The 21,636-nt window shown below is 36.3% G+C and overlaps 1 protein-coding gene across 1 annotated transcript; it reads left to right on the top strand.

Annotated features, from left to right (window-relative positions):
- The first annotated feature begins 15,093 nt into the window (after positions 1–15,093).
- Positions 15,094–21,384, top strand: LOC107774494 (vesicle-fusing ATPase-like). Its single transcript, XM_016594039.2, has 14 exons — positions 15,094–15,239; positions 15,903–15,958; positions 17,087–17,236; positions 17,370–17,481; positions 17,679–17,771; positions 18,095–18,264; positions 18,349–18,454; positions 18,524–18,623; positions 19,136–19,191; positions 19,277–19,330; positions 19,435–19,517; positions 19,685–19,818; positions 19,909–20,082; positions 21,147–21,384. Exons 2-13 carry the CDS (start codon positions 15,909–15,911, stop codon positions 20,076–20,078), a joined length of 1,278 nt encoding a protein of 425 aa, XP_016449525.1. The 5' UTR covers positions 15,094–15,239; positions 15,903–15,908; the 3' UTR covers positions 20,079–20,082; positions 21,147–21,384.
- The last annotated feature ends 252 nt before the right edge of the window (positions 21,385–21,636 follow it).

Genomic DNA, 21,636 nt, shown 5'->3' with positions numbered 1-21,636 from the left:
CATTTATTAGACCTCAATCAAAGGAGTTCAGATTGCTAATCAAGGAAGCCTTCGCCAGCAAATATTCAATATCCAAAAATAAGCTCTCAATCAAGGCTTGAATAACTCCTCAATACAAGCATGTGACAAGGAAAGTCACGATCGAATTTGGGCTCTCCCAAGAGCAGGATTCGAAGAGGCACCAATTGGGTCAAATCCCTTTGATGATCTCGTGCCTCTAATTTCGGTCAAGACTCAACGACCCTTTTCTCGCCTATAAGAAGACTGCTAAGATCAGATGGAAGGCTTGCGCAACTACACACATTGTCTTCTAAGTCTCTCTACTTCTTAGCCTAAACACCGTAATCCTTAGTTTATCAGTGTCTCAATAGATAGGAAGAATTAGAACACAAAAAAGAGTTGTGTCAAACATTCAGAATTCACTGTTGCCATTTTTCGTTGGTGGAGAACGAGTCAAAACCATCTGTATTGTAATACTTTCAAGATATAAAGCGAACCCTTGTGACCCAAGAGAAACTGGATATAAGTACCACAATGGTACCGAGCCAGTATAAAATTGTTGTATGTTATTTACTTTTTAATTACTGTTATCTTTCATTCTGCACGATATTTAGCCAACTAAAATCATTGTTAGTCGACTAATTTTCAATAAACTACAATTCACCCCTCCCCCTCTTGTACTTTCAAGACAGAAGTGGTATCAGATCTAGGCTCACAATCTTTGCTTAACAACTTGTGAGAAAAAAATCATGGGATCTAACACTATTGTTGGTGCTCTATTTCAAGAAGGAACCTCTCAGGTTCGACCTCCTTATTTCAATGGTCAGCACTTTTCTCACTGGAAAGTGCGTATGGAAACTTACACAATATCATATGACATCAAAGTTAGGCATGTGATTAAAAAGGAAAATCTTCCAATCCCTCCTAAGAAGGATGAAAATGGTCAAGTCATCGTATCAACTGATCCTCTAGACTTGGATGATTACACTGATGAACAAGCTGTTGTCATAACTGTAAATGCCAAAGTAAAATATCTACTGTACAATGCTGTCAGTGGATAAGAGTATGAAAACATATCAAGTTGTGAAATGGCCAAAGAAATGTGGGACAAACTAGAGGTTACTTACGAAGGAACCAACAAAGTGAAAGAAACTAGAATAAATCTTCTAATTCGGGACTACGAGTTATTCGAAATGAAGGATGGAGAATCAGTGGAAGAGATGTTCTCCAGATTTAGCAAAATTCTAGGAGATCTGAAATCTTTTGATAGACCTATCAAGAGTGGTGAACAAGTTAGAAAGATTCTCAGGATCTTACCCACCATTTGACAGCCAAAAGTTATTGCCTTGGAATGTCAAGATCTAGATAAAATTTCCTATGATGAACTCAAAGGTGATCTAATTACTTTTCAGAAAACTCACTTGGATAGACAAATTCAAGAGAAGAAGAAAACTGTTGCTTTTAAGGCAATTGTGGCTGAACCAGAAAATGAAGAGGAAGAAAAAGGAGGAGAACAAGACGAAAACATTGCCATGCTCTCTCAAGTTGTAACAAGCATGATGAGGAAAAACAGGAATAGCAGAAGAGGGAAGCCTAACTTCAGGAAAGGAAGGATAACCAATGAAGCTGATAAAAATGATGGAAGGTGCTACGAATGTGGAAAGTTTGGTCACATTCAAGCTGATTGTCCTGAACTAAAAAAGAAACTCAGCAGAAACATGCAAAAGAAGAAATTCTTCGGAGCATGGAGTGATGAAGAAGAGTATGATCATGAGGAAATTGCTAACATATGTTTCATGGCTATGAATGAAAATGAAGATTCAGGAGAACTTGGACTAATGGCAGACAACAATGACGAGGAAGACGACTCAAGAGAACTTGGTCTCATGGAGGACGAAGGAACTAGTGAGGTACGTACTCCCTTATTCTCTAATTATTATGAGCTCCAAGAATTTGTTGATATTGCTCTTGCAGATATAAAAAAAGTTGTGAAAAAACTTAGAAGAATCAAGAGAGAAAATAAAGACTAGGCCTTGAAACTAGAAGTATGTGAGATTGAGCGTGATATGCTACAGGATGAAGTAAATGAACTTCAACTGCAATTGAATGGATTGCAAAAATCCACGAGTCACAGCTCAGTCAAATCAAATCAGACTGTTCATCACAAACAGAAAATTCTTGCATGTTCCTTTTGTGGTAAAAACGGCCATAGTACTAACCAATGCAGGAGCAGAATTAGAGCAGAAAGAGGCTCTGGTAACTCTAACAGTCCATCATATTTTTATTGTGGTAAAAGAGGTCATACCTCAAATAGTTGGAGGTTCAAAGATAACCGGAGATGGGTTTGGAGACCTAAATCTTCAAATCAAACTAACACTCAGTATTCTAACCATTCAGGACCCAAGCAAGCTTGGGTACCTAAAAATAAGTAATTTTATTTTGCAGGAACACCGCAAGAATTATCGAAAAGGAAAATGGTATCGCGACAGCGCGTGTTCCAGACATATGACTGGTGACAAATAATTGTTCAAATCAGTCACCAAACTAGATGGAGGAACAATTACTTTTGGAGACAAATCCAAAGGAAATATAATTGGTGTTGGAAAGGTTCCTTTATGCTCAACATGTGATGTAGATAAAGTCTACCTGGTTGATGAACTTGGCTATAATCTTCTCAGCATTAGTCAACTATGTGACAACGACTATGAGATTCGTTTTAAGAAACATGGCTGGTTTATAGAAGATGAATCAGGTAAAATCATTCTTTCAGGTAACAGGGACAGTAATGTCTATACTATCAGTAACTTAGAAACTCTTGGGGATCAAATTTGTCTTACTTACATGATTGATGATTCCTGGGTTTGGCATAGAAAACTTGGTCATGCCAGCATGCATACTATTCAAAAACTTTCTAAACATGATCTTGTAATTGGACTTCCAAAATTATATTTTTCAAAAGATCATATATGTGATGCATGTCAACTAGGAAAACAAACTCGTTCTTCTTTCAAAGTTAAAAGCATTGTTTCCACCTCCAAACCTCTTCAATTATTGCATATGGATTTATTTGATCCTACTAGAACTGCTAGCATAGGTGGTAGGAAATATGCATTTATCATTGTAGATGATTTCTCTAGATTTACCTGGGTTATGTTTCTAAGTCACAAAGATGATGCTCTAAAGAATTTTGAAGTTTTCTGTAAGAAGGTTCAACGAGAAAATGGATACTACATCTCTACTATCAGGAGTGATCATGGAGGAGAATTTGAAAGCAGAGCTTTTGAAATTTTTTGCAACGATCAAGGAATCTCTCACAACTTCTCTTCACCAAGATCACCACAGCAAAATGGAGTAATAGAGCGTAAAAATAAAACTTTACAGGATATGGCAAGAACCTTGATTGTGGAAAACTCTCTACCTCATCATTTTTGGGCAGAAGCTCTGAGTACAGCATGCCACATCATCAATAGGAGCCTGATTCGACCAATTCTCAAAAAGACTCCTTATGAGCTGTGGAATGGTAAGAAACAAAATATCAGCGATTTTCACCCTTTTGGATGCAAATGTTTTATCCACAATAATGGAAAAGATAATTTGGGCAAGTTTGATCCTAAGAGTGATGAAGGTATATTTCTTGGTTACTCTCCTTCAAGTAGAGCATACAGAGTTTACAATAAAAGAACTTTGTGCATTGAAGAATCTATTCATGTTATTTTTGTCGATACTAACCCTCGCCCAAGGAATGAACAAAGGATCATCAAAATGAGTCAGCTGTTCAACAGACTCAACCAACTGAAGTACCCACAGAAGATCTCGAACTGCCTCAAGCAGATCAGTCGACTACTGAAGAAAGAGAACCTCCCTCAAACACTCCAAATAAATGGAAAAGTGAACCGAAATATCCTCACAAATTTATTATAGGAGATCCACATGAAGGAATCACTACAAGAAGGTCACAAAAGAACAAATCTCATGTATCTCTTATTTCTCAATTTGACCCAAAGAAAGTGGATGAAGCTCTCAAATATACTCACTAGATAAGTGCTATGAAAGAGGAACTACATCAATTTGAAAGAAATAAAGTATGTGAATTGGTTTCAATACCTCCAAACTCCTATATCATTGGAACTAAGTGGGTTTTCAGAAACAAATTGAATGAATCAGGTCAAGGGGTTAAAAATAAAGCAAAACTGGTTGCTCAAGGTTACTCTCAACAAGAAGGAATCGACTACAATGAAACCTTTGCGCCTGTAGCAAGACTTGAATCCATATGAATATTACTTTCTTTCACTGCTCACAAAGGATTCAAGCTATTTCAAGTGGATGTTAAAAGTGCATTCCTAAATGGGTACATCTCTGAAGAAGTATATGTGAAGAAACCACCCGGATTTGCAAACGTCACCTTTCCTAATCATGTATACAAGTTGACTAAAGATTTGTACGGTCTCAAACAAGCCCCCCGTGCATGGTATGAAAGGTTAAGTTCTTTTCTTCTAAATCAAGAGTTCAAAAGAGGTAATATAGATACAACTCTTTTTATTAAGCACTCCAGTTCAGGTAATCTTATTACTCAAATCTATGTAGATGATATTTATTTTGGCAGCCCTAAATCTGTTCTTTGTGAAGAATTTGCTCTTTCCATGAAAGGAGAATTTGAGATGAGTATGATGGGAGAACTGACTTTCTTTCTTGGTCTTCAAATCAAGCAGTCTATTAAGGGGATTTTCATTATCCAAACCAAGTACACGAAGGAGCTTTTCAAAACATTTGGCATGGAAAATGCTAAGTCAATTGGCACTCCAATGAGTCCAACTACAATGCTCGATGAAGACAACAATGGAACAAAAGTTGATGAAACCATGCATAGAGGAATGATTGGATCTCTATTTATATCTAACTTCTAGTCGACCGGATATTATGTTTAGTGGGTGCAAATGTCTAAGATTTCAGTCGGCTTCTAAGAAATCCCATCTTTCTGCTGTTATACAGATTATTAGATACTTAGTTGGTACCTGTAAGCTAGGATTATGGTATGATCGTTCTAACAATTTTTCTCTAAAAGGCTGTTCCGATGCAGATTTTGCAGGTGACAAGATTGATAGAAAGAGCACTAGTGGTACATGTCAATTGCTAGAAAATGCCTTAGTATCTTGGCATAGCAAGAAACAAAATTGTGTTGCACTATCCACAACTGAGGAAAAATACTTAGCCGTTGGAAGCTGTTGCACACAAGTTCTATGGATTATGCATCAACTTCTCGACTATGATTTATCTCTTACATCTACTCCTATATTCTGTGATAATAACAGTGCTATCTATTTATCAAAAAAATTTGTGCATCATTCTAGAGCAAAGCATATAGAAATTAAACATCATTTTATCCGTGATTATGTTGCAAAATGTGACATTGTTTTAGAATTTATTAGTATTGATTCTCAACTTGCTGATATTTTTACAAAACCACTTTTAGAAGAAAGATTTTGTCTACTTTGAAAAAGGATTGGCATTGTGCCAAATTTGTAAATCAAATATTTTACCATGCTTTTAAATATTTTACCTTATTCTAAAATATTTTATTTCCTTAATTATGTGTGGCTTTATTAATTTTGTGTGTAAGTGATATTACTACCTCTTCTCAGTACCGCCGATCAGTCACTTCAGAAGCATCACTTCCTTCTGAACCTGCTCTTTCCTTTAACCAAGGCATCTCTTCGTTCCTCCCAAAAGTATCCATAAAACCCTTCCTTCTCCAGTACTCTCCTCATTCTCTTCAAAACAATCCTTCACAATATGGCCAAAAGAAATCCCTCCTCTTCTACTGCAACCAGACTTAGTCGAAGATTTTAAAAACCCCTTAACACTGAAAAACCTGTGGATGTGGAGTCGTCTATTGACTCAGATTTCCTCAGAACGGACAATGAAAGCAGTGAATCTTCTAAAAATCCTCTCATTAGTCAGAAAAAGGCCGGCAAAAGACCAATGGATCAAACTCTCAAAAAGGTTGCATGCAAGAAAGATAAAGTGGAGAACATGGAATTTGGTCCTGAAGATAAGTTAATCTTCTATGGTCCTAGTGAAAAAGCAAGGTTTGAGTCCTACAAGTCAAAATCTATGGCTTATGGACGCTCTGTACTCTCATGAAAAATCTTCACTGTGATGTGACTGCTATTTTTAATTTTCAGCACCTTTCCTCTCTGTTTGATACCATTGGAATCTCTGTTTATGAAGAAACAGTAAGGATGTTTTATGCAAACCTTTTTGTGAATGATAAAGATGACTTGGAATCTATGGCTTTAGGCATCAGAATTGTTTTGGACTCTTATCAATTTAAAAAGATTTTCTCTGCTAAGTTTAGTGGGTTTGATGTGTTTGTACAAAATTCGTGGCCCAAAGACTTTGAAGTTTCCTTTGATGAAGCAAAAACCTTTTTGTTTTATAATCATCCTGACATTGGTCCCAAGAATCTTAAGTTTGAACATCGTGTCTTGGCGCATATGATTACAATAAAGATGGTTTTGACTCGTTCTCCACCAACGAAAAATGGCAACAATGATATCTGAATGTTTGACACAACTCTCTTTTGTGTTCTAATTCTTCCTATCTTTTGAGACACTAATAAACTAAGGATTACAGTGTTTAGGCTAAGAAGTAGAGAGACTTAGAAGACAATGTGTGTAGTTGTGCAAGCCTTCCATTTGATCCTAACAGCCTTCTTATAGGAGGGAAAATGGTCGTTGAGTCTTGACCGAAATTAGAGGCACGAGATCATCAAAGGGATTTGACCCAAGGGGTGCCTCTTCGAATCCTACTCTTGGGAGAGCACAGATTCGATCGTGACTTTCCTTGTCACATGCTTGTATTGAGGAGTTATTCAAGCCTTGATTGAGAGCTTATTTTTGGATACAGAATATTTGCTGGCGAAGGCTTCCTTGATTAGCAATCTGAACTCCTTTGATTGAGGTCTAATAAATGTGCTGCAATGAAGTCCCTTTTTCTTGTCCATTAATTTACCAATCATATCTTTGGATAGCATCTCATTCTTTCCTTTTTACTTGTTTTGAATCCTGCAATCCTGCAAACTAACATAAGATGGAATTGTCATCATTGAAACTTTGAAACTTAACAATCTCACTCTTTTTGATAATGACAATAAGGAGAGAGTAAACATAAAGTAAACATAAACTATGAGACTTCCCTTTTTTTATATGTTGCTCCCCCTGAATAATTGAATAAATGTTGTCTCCTGATGTGTTGAGTTTCTCCTGCTGAGGTGTTTACTTCTCTACATATTTCTCGCCCTTTGACATCAATCAAAAAGGAAAGAAAAACACACAGAACAAATAATATATGAAATAATATACATACTAGTTAGGGGATTAGAGCAGCAAAAATAGTGCCTTCAGCAGAGGCTTAGCTAGTTCAAACCCAAGCAAACGATTGTTTAAAAAAAAAAACAAGAAAGCATAAGCAAAAAGCAAAAAACATTGTTTGTAACACCATCACATAGAGTCTCATTAACTTCTTTCCAGGAAGTACTTGAGAGTGTTGATCACTTTGGGGCAGAAGAAGTCATAGGAATTTTCAACATCTTTGACAAGTTTGTCCATCTTTTCACTCATGGAATTGAAAGTCCCGGTTCCTTGCCTCTATGTGGCTCCCATATCCATCCTAAGTTTAGCCACATCTGTACCTGTCTCCTTGGTAACTTCCCTGATTTTGTCTACCTGTTCCCTCATCTTAACTAGTAGTAGTTTTACCGCATCTAGAAAATGCTGAATTTGCTGAAGATTTTGCTGGTTGTACAGTTTGAACTTCAACTGGCACTGAAATACTTTTAACTTTGGCGTGCTTCACCCATCCATCATCACCCAGGGTGTAACCCATCATTGAGAAGGCTGCCTTATCATAAGTGTTGGTAATGTGCTTGGGTGTAAAGAGTGCCAAATCTACCTTCATGACCTCGAGAACATGTGAGATGAGAAGATCATAGGGCAAAAATGCAGCAGAAGAAGATATATCCCTGATGCTTTCAAGCATGTATTGATGAATCCACATAAACCAATCGATTCTTTTATTGTTAACCAGACAGTAAATGACAAAAACATCTTTAGTGGACAAAGAGCTAAGGGACCCAATTATGGGGAGGATAGTAGTAACAATCATATGGGCCAAGACACGATGTTCAAACATAAGATTCTTGGGACCAATGTCAGGAGGATTATCAGACAAAAAAGTTTTTGCTTCATCAAAGGAAACTTCAAAGTCTTTGGGCCACGAATTTTGTACAAACACATCAAACCCACTAAACTTAGCAGAGAAAATCTTTTCAAATTGATAAGAGTCCAAAACAATTTTGATGCCTAAAACCATAGATTCCAAGTCATCTTTATTATTCACAAAAAGGTTTGCATAAAACATCCTTATTGGTTCTTCATAAACAGAGTTTCCAATTGTATCAAACAGAGAGAAAAAGTGTTGAAAATTGAAAATAGCAGTCACATCACAATGAAGATTTTTCATGAGAGAGAGACTTACAGAGCATCCATAAGCCATATATTTTGACTTATAGGACTCAAACCTTGATTTTTCACTGGGGCCATATAAGATTAATTTATCTTTAGGACCAAATTCCATGTTCTCCACTTTACCTTTCTTGCATGACACCTTTTTGGGGGTTTGCTCCATTGGTCTTTTGACGGCCTTTTTCTGACTAATGGGAGGATTTTCAGAAGATTCACTACTTTCATTGTCCGTTCTGAGGAAATCTGAGTCAATAGACGACTTCACATCCATAGGCTCTTCAGTGTTAAGGGGTTTTTGAAATCTTCGACTAGTCTGGTTGCAGCAGAAGAGGAGGGATTTCTTTTGGCCATATTGTGAAGGATTGCTTTGAAGAGAATGAGGAGAGTACTGGAGAAGGAAGGGTTTTATGGATGCTTTTGGGAGGAACGAAGGGATGTCTTGGTTAAAGGAAAGAGCAGGTTCAGAAAGAAGTGATACTTCTGAATTGACTGATCAGCGGTACCGAGAAGAGGCAGTTATTACACTTACACATAAAATTAATAAAGCCACACATAATTAAGAAAATAAAATATTTTAGAATAATGTAAAATATTTAAAAGCATGGTAAAATATTTGATTTACCAATTTGGCACAATGCCAATCCTTTTTCGGAGTAGACAAAATCTTTCTTCCAAAAGTGATTTTGTAAAAATATCAGCAAGTTGAGAATCGGTACTAATAAATTCTAAAATAATGTCACCTTTTGCAACATGATCACGTATAAAATGATGTTTAATTTCTATATGCTTTGCTCTAAAATGATGCACAGAATATTTTGATAAACAAATAGAACTAGTATTATCAAAGAATATAGGAGTAGATGTAAAAGATAAATTATAGTCAGAAGTTGATGCATAATCCATAGAACTTGTGTGCAACATCTTCCAACGGCTAAGTATTCTACCTCAGTTGTGGATAGTGCAACACAATTTTGTTTCTTGCTATGCCAAGATACTAAGGCATTTCCTAGCAATTGACATGTCCCATAATCTGCATCTGAAAAGCCTTTTAAAGAAAAATTGTTAGAACGATCATACCATAATCCTAGCTCAGAGGTACCAATTAAGTATCTAATAATCTGTTTAACAGTAGAAATATGGAATTCCTTAGGAGACGACTGAAATCTTGCACATTTGCACCCACAAAACATAATATCCGGTCGACTAGCAGTTAGATATAAATAGAGATCCAATTATCCCTCTATGCATGGTTTCATCAACCTTTTTTCCATTGTTGTCTTCATCGAGCATTGTAGTTGACTCATTGGAATGCCAATTGACTTAGCATTTTCCATGCCAAATGTTTTGAAAAGCTCCTTAGTGTTCTTGGTTTGGCTAATGAAAATCTCCTTAGTAGACTGCTTGATTTGAAGACCAAGAAAGAAAGTCAGTTCTCCCATCATACTCATCTCAAATTCTCCTTTCATGGAAAGAGCAAATTCTTCACAAAGAACAGAGTTAGGGCTGCCAAAAATAATATCATCTACATAGATTTGAGTAATATGATTTCCTGAACTGGAGTGCTTAATAAAAAGAGTTGTATAGATATTACCTCTTTTGAACCCTTGATTTAGAAGAAAAGAACTTAACCTTTCATACCATGCACGGGGGGCTTGTTTGAGACCGTACAAATCTTTAGTCAACTTGTATACATGATTAGAAAAGGTGACGTTTGCAAATCCGGGTGGTTTCTTCACATATACTTCTTCAGAGATGTAGCCATTTAGGAACGCACTTTTAACATCCATTTAAAATAGTTTGAATCCTTTGTGAGCAGCAAAAGCAAGTAATATTCGTATGGATTCAAGTCTTGCTACAGGCGCAAAGGTTTCATCGTAGTCGATTCCTTCTTGTTGAGAGTAACCTTGAGCAACCAGTCTTGCTTTATTTCGAGCCACTTGACCTGATTCATTCAATTTGTTTCTGAAAACCCACTTAGTTCCAATGATAGAGGAGTTTGGAGGTCTTGGAACCAATTCCCATACTTTATTTCTTTCAAATTGATCTAGTTCCTCTTTCATAGCACTTATCTAGTGAGTATCTTTGAGAGATTAATCCACTTTCTTTGGCTCAAATTGGGAAATAAGAGCTACATGAGATTTGTTCTTTTGTGACCTTCTTGTAGTGATTCTTTCCCGTGGATCTCCTATAATGAATTTGTGAGGATATCCCGGTTCACTTTTCCATTCATTTGGAGTGTTTGAGGGAGGTTCTCTTTCTTCAGTAGTCGACTGATCTGCTTGAGGCAGTTTGAGATCTTCTGTGGGTACTTCAGCTAGTTGAGTTTGTTGAACAACTGACTCATTTTGATGATCATTTCCTACAATAACGGATTTAGGGACACAAGAATCCTCATCTTCAGGAGTTTGTTCATTCCTTGGGCGAGGGTTAGTATCAACAAAAATAATATGAATAGATTTTTCAATGCACAAAGTTCTTTTATTGTAGACTCTGTATGCTCTACTTGAAGGAGAGTAACCAAGAAATATACTTTCATCACTCTTAGGATCAAACTTGGATCAAACTTACCTAAATTATTTTTTCCATTGTTGTGGATAAAACATTTGCATCCAAAAGGGTGAAAATAGCTGATATTTGGTTTCTTACAATTCCACAGCTCATACAGAGTCTTTTTCAGAATTGGTCGAGTCAGACACCTATTGATGATGTGGCATTATGTACTCACAACGTCTGCCCAGTAATGATGAGGTAGAGAGTTTTCCACAATCATGGTTATTTCCATGTCCTGTAAAGTTCTATTTTTACGCTCTACTACTCCATTTTGCTGCGGTGATCTTGGTGAAGAGAAGTTGTGAGAGATTCCTTGATCGTTGCAAAAAATTTCAAAAGCTCTACTTTCAAATTCTCCTCCATGATCACTCCTGATAGTAGAGATGTAGTATCCCTTTTCTCGTTGAACCTGATTCATAAAACTTCAAAATTCTTTAGAGCATCATCTTTTTGACTTAGAAACATAACCCAGGTAAATCTAGAGAAATTATCTACAATGACAAATGCATATTTCCTACCACCTATGCTAGTAGTTCTAGTAGGACCAAATAAATCCATATGCAATAATTGAAGAGGTTTGGAGGTGGAAACAATGTTTTTAACTTTGAAAGAAGAACGCGTTTGTTTTCCTAGTTGACATGCATCACAGATATGATCTTTTGAAAAATCTAGTTTTGGAAGTCCAATTATAAGATCATGTTTAGAAAGTTTTTGAATAGTATGCATGCTGGTATGACCAAGTTTTCTATGCCAAACCCAGGGATCATCAATCATGGAAGTAAGACAAATTTGATCCCTAAGATTTTCTAAGTTACTCATCGTATAGACATTTCTGTCTCTGTTACCTGAAAGAATGATTTTACCTAATTCATCTTCTATAAACCAGCCATCTTTCTTAAAACGAACCTCATAGTCATTGTCACATAGTTGACTTATGCTTAGAAGATTATAGCCAAGTTCATCAACCAGGTAGACTTCATCTACATCACATGTTGAGATTAGAGGAACTTTTCCAACACCAATTATATATCCTTTGGATTTGTCTCCAAAAGTAACGGTTCCTCCATCTAGTTTGGTGACTGATTTGAACAATTATTTGTCACCAGTCATATGTCTGGAACACGCGCTGTCGAGATACCATTTTCCTTTTCGATTCTTCTTGCGGTGTTCCTGCAAAACAAAATTACTTATTTTTAGGTACCCAAGCTTGCTTGGGTCCTGAATGGTTAGAATGCTGAGTGTTAGTTTGATTTGAAGATTTAGGTCTCCAAACCCATCTCCGGTTATCTTTGAACCTACAATGATTTGAGGTATGACCTATTTTACCACAATAAAAACATGATGGACTGTTAGAGTTACCAGAGCCTCTTTCTGCTCTAATTTCGTTCCTGTATTGGTTAGTACTATGGCCATTTTTACCACAAAAGGAACAAGTAGAAATTTTCTGTTTGTGATGAACAGTCTGATTTGATTTGATTGAGCTGTGACTCATGGATTTTTGTAATCCATTTAATTGAAGTTGAAGTTTATTTACTTCATCATGTAGCATATCACGCTCAATCTCACATACTTCTAGTTTCAAGGCCCAGTCTTTCTTTTCTCTCTTGATTCTTCTAAGTTCATTCACGACTCTTTCTATATCTGCAAGAGTAATATAAACAAATTCTTGGAGTTTATAACAATTAGAGCATAAGGGAGTACGTACCTTACTAGTTCCTTTGTCCGCCATGAGATCAAGTTCTCTTGAGTCGTCTTCCTCATCATTGTTGTCTGCCATTAGTCCAAGGTCTTCTGAATCTTCATTTTCATTCATAGCCATGAAACATATGTTAGCAATTTCCTTATGATCAGACTCTTCTTCATCACTCCATGCTCCGAAGGATTTCATCTTTTGCATGTTTCTGCTGAGTTTCTTTTTTAGTTCCGGACAATCAGCTAGAATGTGACCAAACTTTTCACATTGGTAGCACCTTCAATCATTTTTATCAGCTTCATTGCTTATCCTTCCTTTCCTGAAGTTAGGCTTCCCTCTTCTACTATTCCTATTTTTCCTCATCATGCTTGTTAAAATTTGAGAGAGCATGGCAATTTTTCGTCTTGTTCTCCTCATCCTTCTTCCTCTTCATTTTCTGGTTTAGCCACAGTTGCCTTAAAAGCAACAGTTTTCTTCTTCTCTTGAATTTGTCTATCTAAGTGAGTTTTTTCAAAAGCAATTAGATCACCTCTGAGTTCATCATAGGATATTTTGTCTAGATCTTGACATTCCAAGGCGATAACTTTTGGCTGCCAAATGGTGGGTAAGCTCCTGAGAATCTCTCTAACCTGTTCACCACTCTTGATAGGTCTACCAAAAGATTTCAGATCTCCAAGAATTTTGCTAAATCTGGAGAACATCTCGTCCACTGATTCTCCATCCTTCATTTGGAATAACTCGTAGTCCCGAACCAGAAGATTTATCCTAGTTTATTTCACTTTGTTGGTTCCTTCGTAAGTAACCTACAGTTTGTCCCATATTTCTTTGGCCGTTTCACAACTTGATATCTTTTCATACTCTTCTGCACTGATAACATTGTACAATAGATTTTTTGCTTTGGCATTTACAGTTATGACAGCAGCTTGTTCATCAGTGTAATCATCCAAGTCCAGAAGATCAGTTGATACGATGACTTGACCATTTGCATCCTTCTTAGGAGGGATTGGAAGATTTTCCTTTTTGATCACACGCCAAACTTTGATGTCATAAGACATTGTGTAAGTTTCCATGCGTACTTTCCAGTGAGAAAAATGCTGACCATTGAAATAAGGAGGTCGAACCTGAGAGGTTCCTTCTTGAAATAGAGCACCAACAACAGTGTTAGATCCCATGATCTTTTTCTCACAAGCTGTTAAGCAAAGATTGTGAGCATTGCTCTAATACTAATTAAAAGTACAAAGGGGGGGGGGGTGAATTGTGGTTTATTAAAAATTAGTCGACTAACAATGATTTTAGTTAACTATACACAGTGCTGAATGAAAGATAACAATAATTAAAAAGTAAATAACATACAACAATTTTATACTGGTTCGGTGCCATTGTGGTACTTACATCCAGTTTTCCTTGGGTCACAAGGGTTCCCTTTAGATCTTGAAAGTATTACAATACAGATGGTTTTGACTCGTTCTCCACCAACGAAAAATGGCAACAGTGAATTCTGAATGTTTGACACAACTCTCTTTTGTGTTCTAATTCTTCCTATCTTTTGAGACACTAATAAACTAAGGATTACAGTGTTTAGGCTAAGAAGTAGAGAGACTTAGAAGACAATGTGTGTAGTTGTGCAAGCCTTCCATTTGATCTTAGCAGTCTTCTTATAGGAGGGGAAAAGGGTCGTTGAGTCTTGACCGAAATTAGAGGCACGAGATCATCAAAGGGATTTGACCCAAGGGGTGCCTCTTCGAATCCTGCTCTTGGGAGAGCGCAGATTCAATTGTGACTTTCCTTGTCACATGCTTGTATTGGGGAGTTATTCAAGCCTTGATTGAGAGCTTATTTTTGGATACAGAATATTTGCTGGCGAAGGATTCCTTGATTAGAAATCTGAACTCCTTTGATTGAGGTCTAATAAATGTGCTGCAATGTAGTCCTTTTTTCTTGTCCATTAATTTAGCAATCATATTATTGGATAGCATCTCATTCTTTCTTTTTTGCTTGTTTCGAATCGTGCAATCCTACAAATTAACATAAGATGGAATTGTCATAATTGAAACTTTGAAACTTAACAAAGCAGATATGATTTCTTGGTCTCCTAGAGGTCTATCTAGCTCAGAAAGTTTAGTAGTGTTGAAAGATTAGTAGTGTTGAAGCTTATAGGACTCTTGTTGATATCTTGCCAATTAGTGGAGATGTGCCTGGTAGAAAAAGCAGAAATATACGGAATTATTTTAAAAGGTGAGATAGATAACTGGATATCCCAAAACTACCAGCAACCTAACGACAACGTACTAAGTACAATTTTATCCAACAATTAGCCAATTAGAACCCAATCACATTAGGACTAGGAAGCAGGGAAATAAGTTGCATGCAAACTGTGGGGTCCACAAACGGGTATTTATAGATACCCTAAGCGAAACTGACTGGCAAGTTTCTGGGAGCAGCAAACAGGGAAACCTTTGTACTTGGGTGCCGAGGTGCGTGTTTATTCTTGTTTTTCCCTTGGAATTCATGTTTTTCCTTTTTTCTTTTATGGGTCAAAGGAAAAAATATTCAAATTTAACCATAGGTTGATTCCCCCTTGCTTTTTAATCAGTCAGATGATCACGATTTATTATATAGGCACAATATGTAGCTCTAACAATCGAATAGTTGTGAACAGTGATTCTGTATTACTTTCAAATACCAATTACCTTTGAATTTTACATGAATTGCCTTTTCTATTTCAAGCATCAATATAATGCAGCGTTATATGCAGTGGCGGAGCCAGAATTTTCATCAAGGGGTGTCAAAATATAAATAATAAAATCAAGGGGAGTCAACGTATAGTAAATATACATAAAATAAAAAAACTTATCTAGCAATATAGTGTAATTTTCCGGCGACCCCTTGGTTCAATGTGGCTCCGCCACTGGGTATATGGTTCCACCTCAGAATGAGCTATGTTTCTTTACTTGCTAACAAAATGAAGCTTTTTTCTGTTTCTTTGCTGGTTAAGTTTTTTATTCAACTTGTTATTTATGGTCTTTTTTAGTCATATACTGTGACTATATTGAAAAAGCATTCTTATTTTCACTGAAACTTGATTTCTCCTTTTCCTTCCTTTTCTCCCTTTATAATGTTGTATGCTGTATGTGCAGGCTACTATGACTGTTGAGTATGATGCGAAGGGAACTGAATCTTGGTTCCTAAAGTTGTAAGATTTTGAGATTTCTCCTTCCCGCCCCCACCCTACATCCGCAGGGAAGACAAAACAATAATGATTCAAACTATATTTGCTCCACAATTTGTATTATTTTGTGGTTTAAACTAATAATAATCTAAGATTTTAAGGTGTGCATCATCTAGTATACTTGCCATATCAAGATTTTGACCTCAGTGCTGCAGTATTACTATTACTGTTTGGTAAGCTAGCGTTACATGACTTGTGGTGTCAAAGTCTACTTATGACGTGACGCCCTCATAGTTTAGGACGAATACTGAATCCTTATTTTCATATTTAAGAAATTAAAGGCATGCAGATTTTCATATGCTTTGCTTAGTTCCCTTGGTCTCTTGATCGTTGCAAAAGACTCAGATGAGAAACATTTTGATGTTGCTTTCTGTTTTTATTACTTACCTTTCCAAAGAAAGTACTGTGATGAGAAGCAAAACGAGATGCACCAGAGGACTATTAAAAATAAACCTCCACCAGCCAGAGAAGTAAATGTTGCTACACTGAATTGGCTTTTTAACTACCTTTGTGCTTTCATGATTTTGAGTCAAAATAGAAATTAAAAGATTATGGGTGTGTTTGGTCTCTTGGAAAATGTTTTCTTGGAAAATAAATGATTTGTTTACTTATTTTTCAGTGTTTGGTTAGGTAATAAAAAATATTTTTGAAAAATATATAATTTAGGCAAACACTATATGAGATGATATGGATAAAGGTGGGAGAAGGTAGTAGGTTGAGGTCTAGGGCCGGAGTGGCAGTGGCTATATTTTGGTGTGGGGGTTTGGGGGTGGTGGTGGTGGTGAATGGGAGTGGGGGTAGGGGGAATAGGGTGGAGAAGGCTGAAAAAGAGTTTTTGAAAATGTTTTTCCTCATTTTGGTAGGAAAGTCATTTTCTCCCATTGGAGTAAAATGAGTTCGTGATTAAAATATTTTCCAAAATATTTAAGCCAACCAAACATGTGAAAATAGCAAAACAATCACCCTAACTTTTTGAATTTAGTTAGTGCAACGCATATGTTTAGAAGAGGAGACGCTTAAGAAATCCCAACTTCAAATGATCTAAACCCCCTAAAGAAGGTGGAATGTAACTAATGATCCTTCCTCTTTCAGCACCGTTTTGGGACAACCATTTATATTAGCATATAAGGGGTGCTTAACATTGAAGAAGGCTATGAAACTTAAGCTTGCCCTTGCTGGAAGTCAGATGGCAAATGCAGGGATGTACATTAAGAAGACAGTGCAAAGAGCCACGGTGGAAAGGTAAATCGTAAACCATTAGCCTGACTTTCCAGATCTCTCAATTGCTATGTACAAACTAAGACCATAGTTTATGGATTTTACAAGTAACAACTTTTTCGGAAAGCAAAATTTGCATTGTGCCTAACTTTTGCAGTTGGTCACTTGGGATTCAAGACACCAAAGACTCGACTAAGATCTCTAGTTTTCGCGAATTCAAAGTACCGAAGCGCAGGAAATGGCATATTTTCAACAAAAAACATATTGAGGTAAATTATAACTACACTTCCTTTTTCAATTTTCAGTTTCAAAGCCCTTAAAATTTTGCAAAGCTTGTGCTTGAAGGATAAAATTTTGAGCTAAAAGTGCCTTCCCATGTAACATTAAGAAATGAATTTCAGCAAGTTTGTAAATCAAATTTTGAGTGTTTTATTTAAGAATATGGGGTCATTCACTTTTTTGCTAGGTCCATGGACAAAGAAAAGTGAAGAAAGAAGTTTTATCGAGAGATTTCGGTATGGAGGAGCTTGAAGCAGAAATGATATCCTCGGGATATGAGGTGAATTATAACTTATGATTACACTTCTTTTGCCAATTTTCTATTCATAGACCATTTTCAAATCTCTTAAAATTTTGGTAAAGCTTATACTTGGAGGATAAAGTTTTTAACTAAAGGTGCTTAACCACGTAAAATTAAGAAAGAAATTTCAGCAGGTACGTAAATCATATACCAATTGTTTTTTTTAAGTATATGGAGTCATTCACTACCTCAAGGTAGGGGTAAGGTCTGCGTACACACTACGCTCCTCAGACCCCACTCGTGAGATTATATTGGTTTTGTTATTGTTGTTGTTGTTGTTGAGTCATTCACTTTTTTGCTAGGCTCGTGGTCAAAAAGAAGTTAAGAACGAAGTTTTAAGGAGATATTTCACTATGAAGGAGCTTGAAGAAGAAATGGCATCCTTGGGATTTGGGGGACCTAACAACCATTTCAAAGATATCATTTTGAAATTAGTTCTCCCTCATACCTTACCGCGGGATTTATCAAGAGAGTAAGTATTCTTATCAAATTAGATTTTTCTGCATACTTGATGAGCTTACTATCAAATGTTTGATTGTTGTTTTAATGAATGAAGGATTAGGCTCCAACCTATAAAAAGCTTAATCATTCACGGACCACCTGGAACAGGAAAAACACTGGTTGCGAGACGCTTAGCGAAAATTCTCAATGCAAAATTAAAGGTTGTAATTTTAAGGGAAGTCCATTATATTTTTTTTTATTGCTGACTTTCTTCTATTTTTTTTTCCTAGGTTGTTAGAGGGCCGGAGATCATAGGCACTCTGGTAGGATCAGGTGAAAAGAATCTGAGAGATGTTTTTGCTCCATCGATTAAAGATTTTGAGCAAATGGGTAAGAGTATGATGTCTCCTGTGTTTTCTATTTCTTCCTCATCCTTTCTTTTCTCTAGATTTGAAAGGTTAGAATTTGGGGTCTACAATAAGATGTTTGTTTCTAGCTACTTTAAATTGTATGATCCGACTCTTGGTTTGTTCAAATGCATATGTATCTCCCTCTAGGCAAATTGGTGGCAGTTGTAGAGCTAATATCAGCTGTACAGTTTGTTTCCATTAGCAATCATTAAAGTGATGTTAGAGATTATAGGAATGAATTAAAATGAAGAGGCTGCACAGGGTGCCAAGTAACACACTGGAAATACATTTTCGGTGACCAATCTTGTATTGGATAAAATATTAGACAAAGACCTAAGCAGCGAATTTATTTCTTCAGCCCATGGGCAGTCTTTGGGTAGAACTTTCTCATTATTAGCTTTTACTGTCTATCAAGGTAAGATAATAATTCTTATGTTGCTGTTTATATAGTAGATATATTTAGTTATTTGATGATACATATTGCTTCATTAGGTGATGAAAGTCCTGTTCATGTAATCATATTTGAAGAAATCGATGCCATCGCAGGGGTAAGCATTTCCTAGTTGCTTAGCTTGATTTCATCTTTTTGTGCTTATTTTAGTGTTTAACTTATAATTTGGCTGTTGACATCAGAAAAGAGGAGTAAACATGGCAACTGATAGGATAGCGAGTCAACTGTCAACATTGGTCGGCTTCAAATCCTTTATGTTTTTCACCTTCCCCAACTCTATGAACGATTTTGCTTCTTAAGTATTATATATGACTAACGAATGGTGGTTTGACGAGACTAGGTTGATGGCGTTAGCAGACAAACCAATCTGTTGCTTGTGGGGACAACTAGTAGGATTGAATTGATTGATGATGGCTTGTTGAGGTATACATTTCTCCAATAATCTCTCTTTATCTTTTAAATTTGGTTTTCATATATTATTCCAAATAGTTTTGAAGTGGAAACTAAAATAGCTTGTCCGATTTACCTGGCCCCTCTGTCCCTCTATATATTCAATATATTTTACTTGACATATCTTGGTGTGATTGTAGACTAGGGCGATTTGGGTTGCGCTTGCGAGTAGATCTACCAGATGAAGATGCACGGTTGAAGATTCTGCAAATCAACTCGAAAAGGATGCAGAGATGGATCTCTTTTGATTCTGACATAGACCTTTCAGCCATAGGTTAGTTCTATATGATGTATCATTATTTTGTGTCCTAAGATTTGGGAACATATGAATATTTAAGATACTGAATAAACGTTTGATGTGCAGCTTCTGCAACACAGGGATTAAGCATAGTTGATATTGAGGGTTTGTTACAGACAGCATTGGAAAATGCATTGTTTCGTAGTTCTGAAGGACGTCACTTCAAGGCGGAGGATATTCAAATTATGAAGGTGGACATTCAAATGGCCCTTAAAGGTTTTGGCAGAGATCTTTGAATAGGTAAGTCATCCTCGGGATATATACATATAGTATATTGAGAGGGCAGTAAATGGAGTTTGAACAAAGATTGGTTATTCCCGAAAGATAATCAAACTAAAAGTAGAAGATTATTAAATGAAAGCTCAATTCCCATCTCTGATCTTACCACTGCAAACTGCTAACTTTCCATCTTGAATCAATTGAATTGGATGAAGTTGATGGTTTTAAGCAATATATATGTATGTTTGAGAAACAAATAGCAAACTAAAATTGAAGAACTAACAAGCTTTTGATATTACTTTTAACTCTAATTCACTTGGTTCATTTGAGTACTCCTTTTGAGTTGATGGAAATATCTGCTTTTGTTCTTTGTATAGTTGAAGATACGTTGTTTGACTGGCACAAATATCTCCAATTAGAATGGATTGAGTCTATAACTATATTAAGAGGGTAAAGTGGGTGCTTGTTTGAAAGGTTGTTGGTGTCTCTTAGGAGAGGTTTGTTTCTCCCGCTTTATTACAACAACAACAACAACCCAGTATAATTCCACTAGTGGGGTCTGAGGAGGGTAGTGTGTACGCACAACTTACTCCTACCCTGGGGTAGAGAAGCTGTTTCCGATAGACCCTCGGCTCCCTCCCTCCAAGAACTCCCCACCTTGCTCTTGGGGTAACTCGAACTCACAACCTCTTGGTTGGAAGTGGAGGGTGCTTTCTCCCGCTTTATTGAGAAACCGAAAGAAACCCGTACAGCACAAACAATATATCAATATTAGTAAATTGGTCTTCTGTGAATAAGACACTGCAGCTGCCAAGGATTACTTTTTCAAGAGGATTTTGTTTTAAATCTGCAATATTAGCTACTATTTGAGTTTGAGGCAGAGAGCAGCCTAATGATAATATATGACAAGTCCATGAAAATTTGGAGAATTTTATAAATTTACTATGTTTGTTTTAAAGTGGTTTTGTCTTGTTACTGAGCAACCAAAGATATCCAGTAGAGTTCTTCTATTTTTCAAATTGATACTTTGTTATCATAAGACTCTTCTAAAATCTGTTTTGTACGCTCAATATGTTTATTTGCAGCACTGGAGATCGAGGTGCTACGGACTGAAAATACAGTCATTCACTAAAGTTAGAGGCTATGCAATACTCTTATCCTGTTTTTAGCTTACAGTTCTTTTGGATTTTAGATTTAAAGTTTTACGTTTCAAAATTCCACGACTTCATTATGTTTCAAGTTTAGATTATTGAAACATCTTTGCGCTGCTACTCAGGTTTTGTTCGTTGCCCATAATGCATGTTGTTCTTCATCTTATTTACACTAGTATGGCTTCCCTTGGTCAAGTTTACTATTTACTGCAACACGAGTGATATATTTTATTCATTCCTTCATTTATTATCTATCATGTTATCATATCTATATTCAACCTCACTCAAATCATTCATCGCCCCTTAATCACCACTTATTCCTATTTACATTGGCATTTGGCAGACTATGCTTTCATTCTCAGGTAGGACCTAATTGCAATCTATTTTACGACGTAAAAACTCAATCTTTAACTGCTGCAATTTT

This window comes from Nicotiana tabacum, chromosome 12, assembly GCF_000715075.1.
Source record: "Nicotiana tabacum cultivar K326 chromosome 12, ASM71507v2, whole genome shotgun sequence".
NCBI lineage: Eukaryota > Viridiplantae > Streptophyta > Magnoliopsida > Solanales > Solanaceae > Nicotiana > Nicotiana tabacum.
The sequence above is the reverse complement of the archived record's forward strand: the minus strand, read 5'-3'. Positions and strand labels throughout refer to the sequence as shown.

Bases quoted from the DNA above. Each gene is read 5' to 3' on its own strand.
- LOC107774494 (XM_016594039.2), top strand. From the start codon at position 15,909: ATGACTGTTGAGTATGATGCGAAGGGAACTGAATCTTGGTTCCTAAAG. The intron at 17,772-18,094 runs GTGAATTATAAC...CTTTTTTGCTAG, and splicing joins TGATATCCTCGGGATATGAG to GCTCGTGGTCAAAAAGAAGT. The intron at 18,265-18,348 runs GTAAGTATTCTT...TAATGAATGAAG, and splicing joins CCGCGGGATTTATCAAGAGA to GATTAGGCTCCAACCTATAA.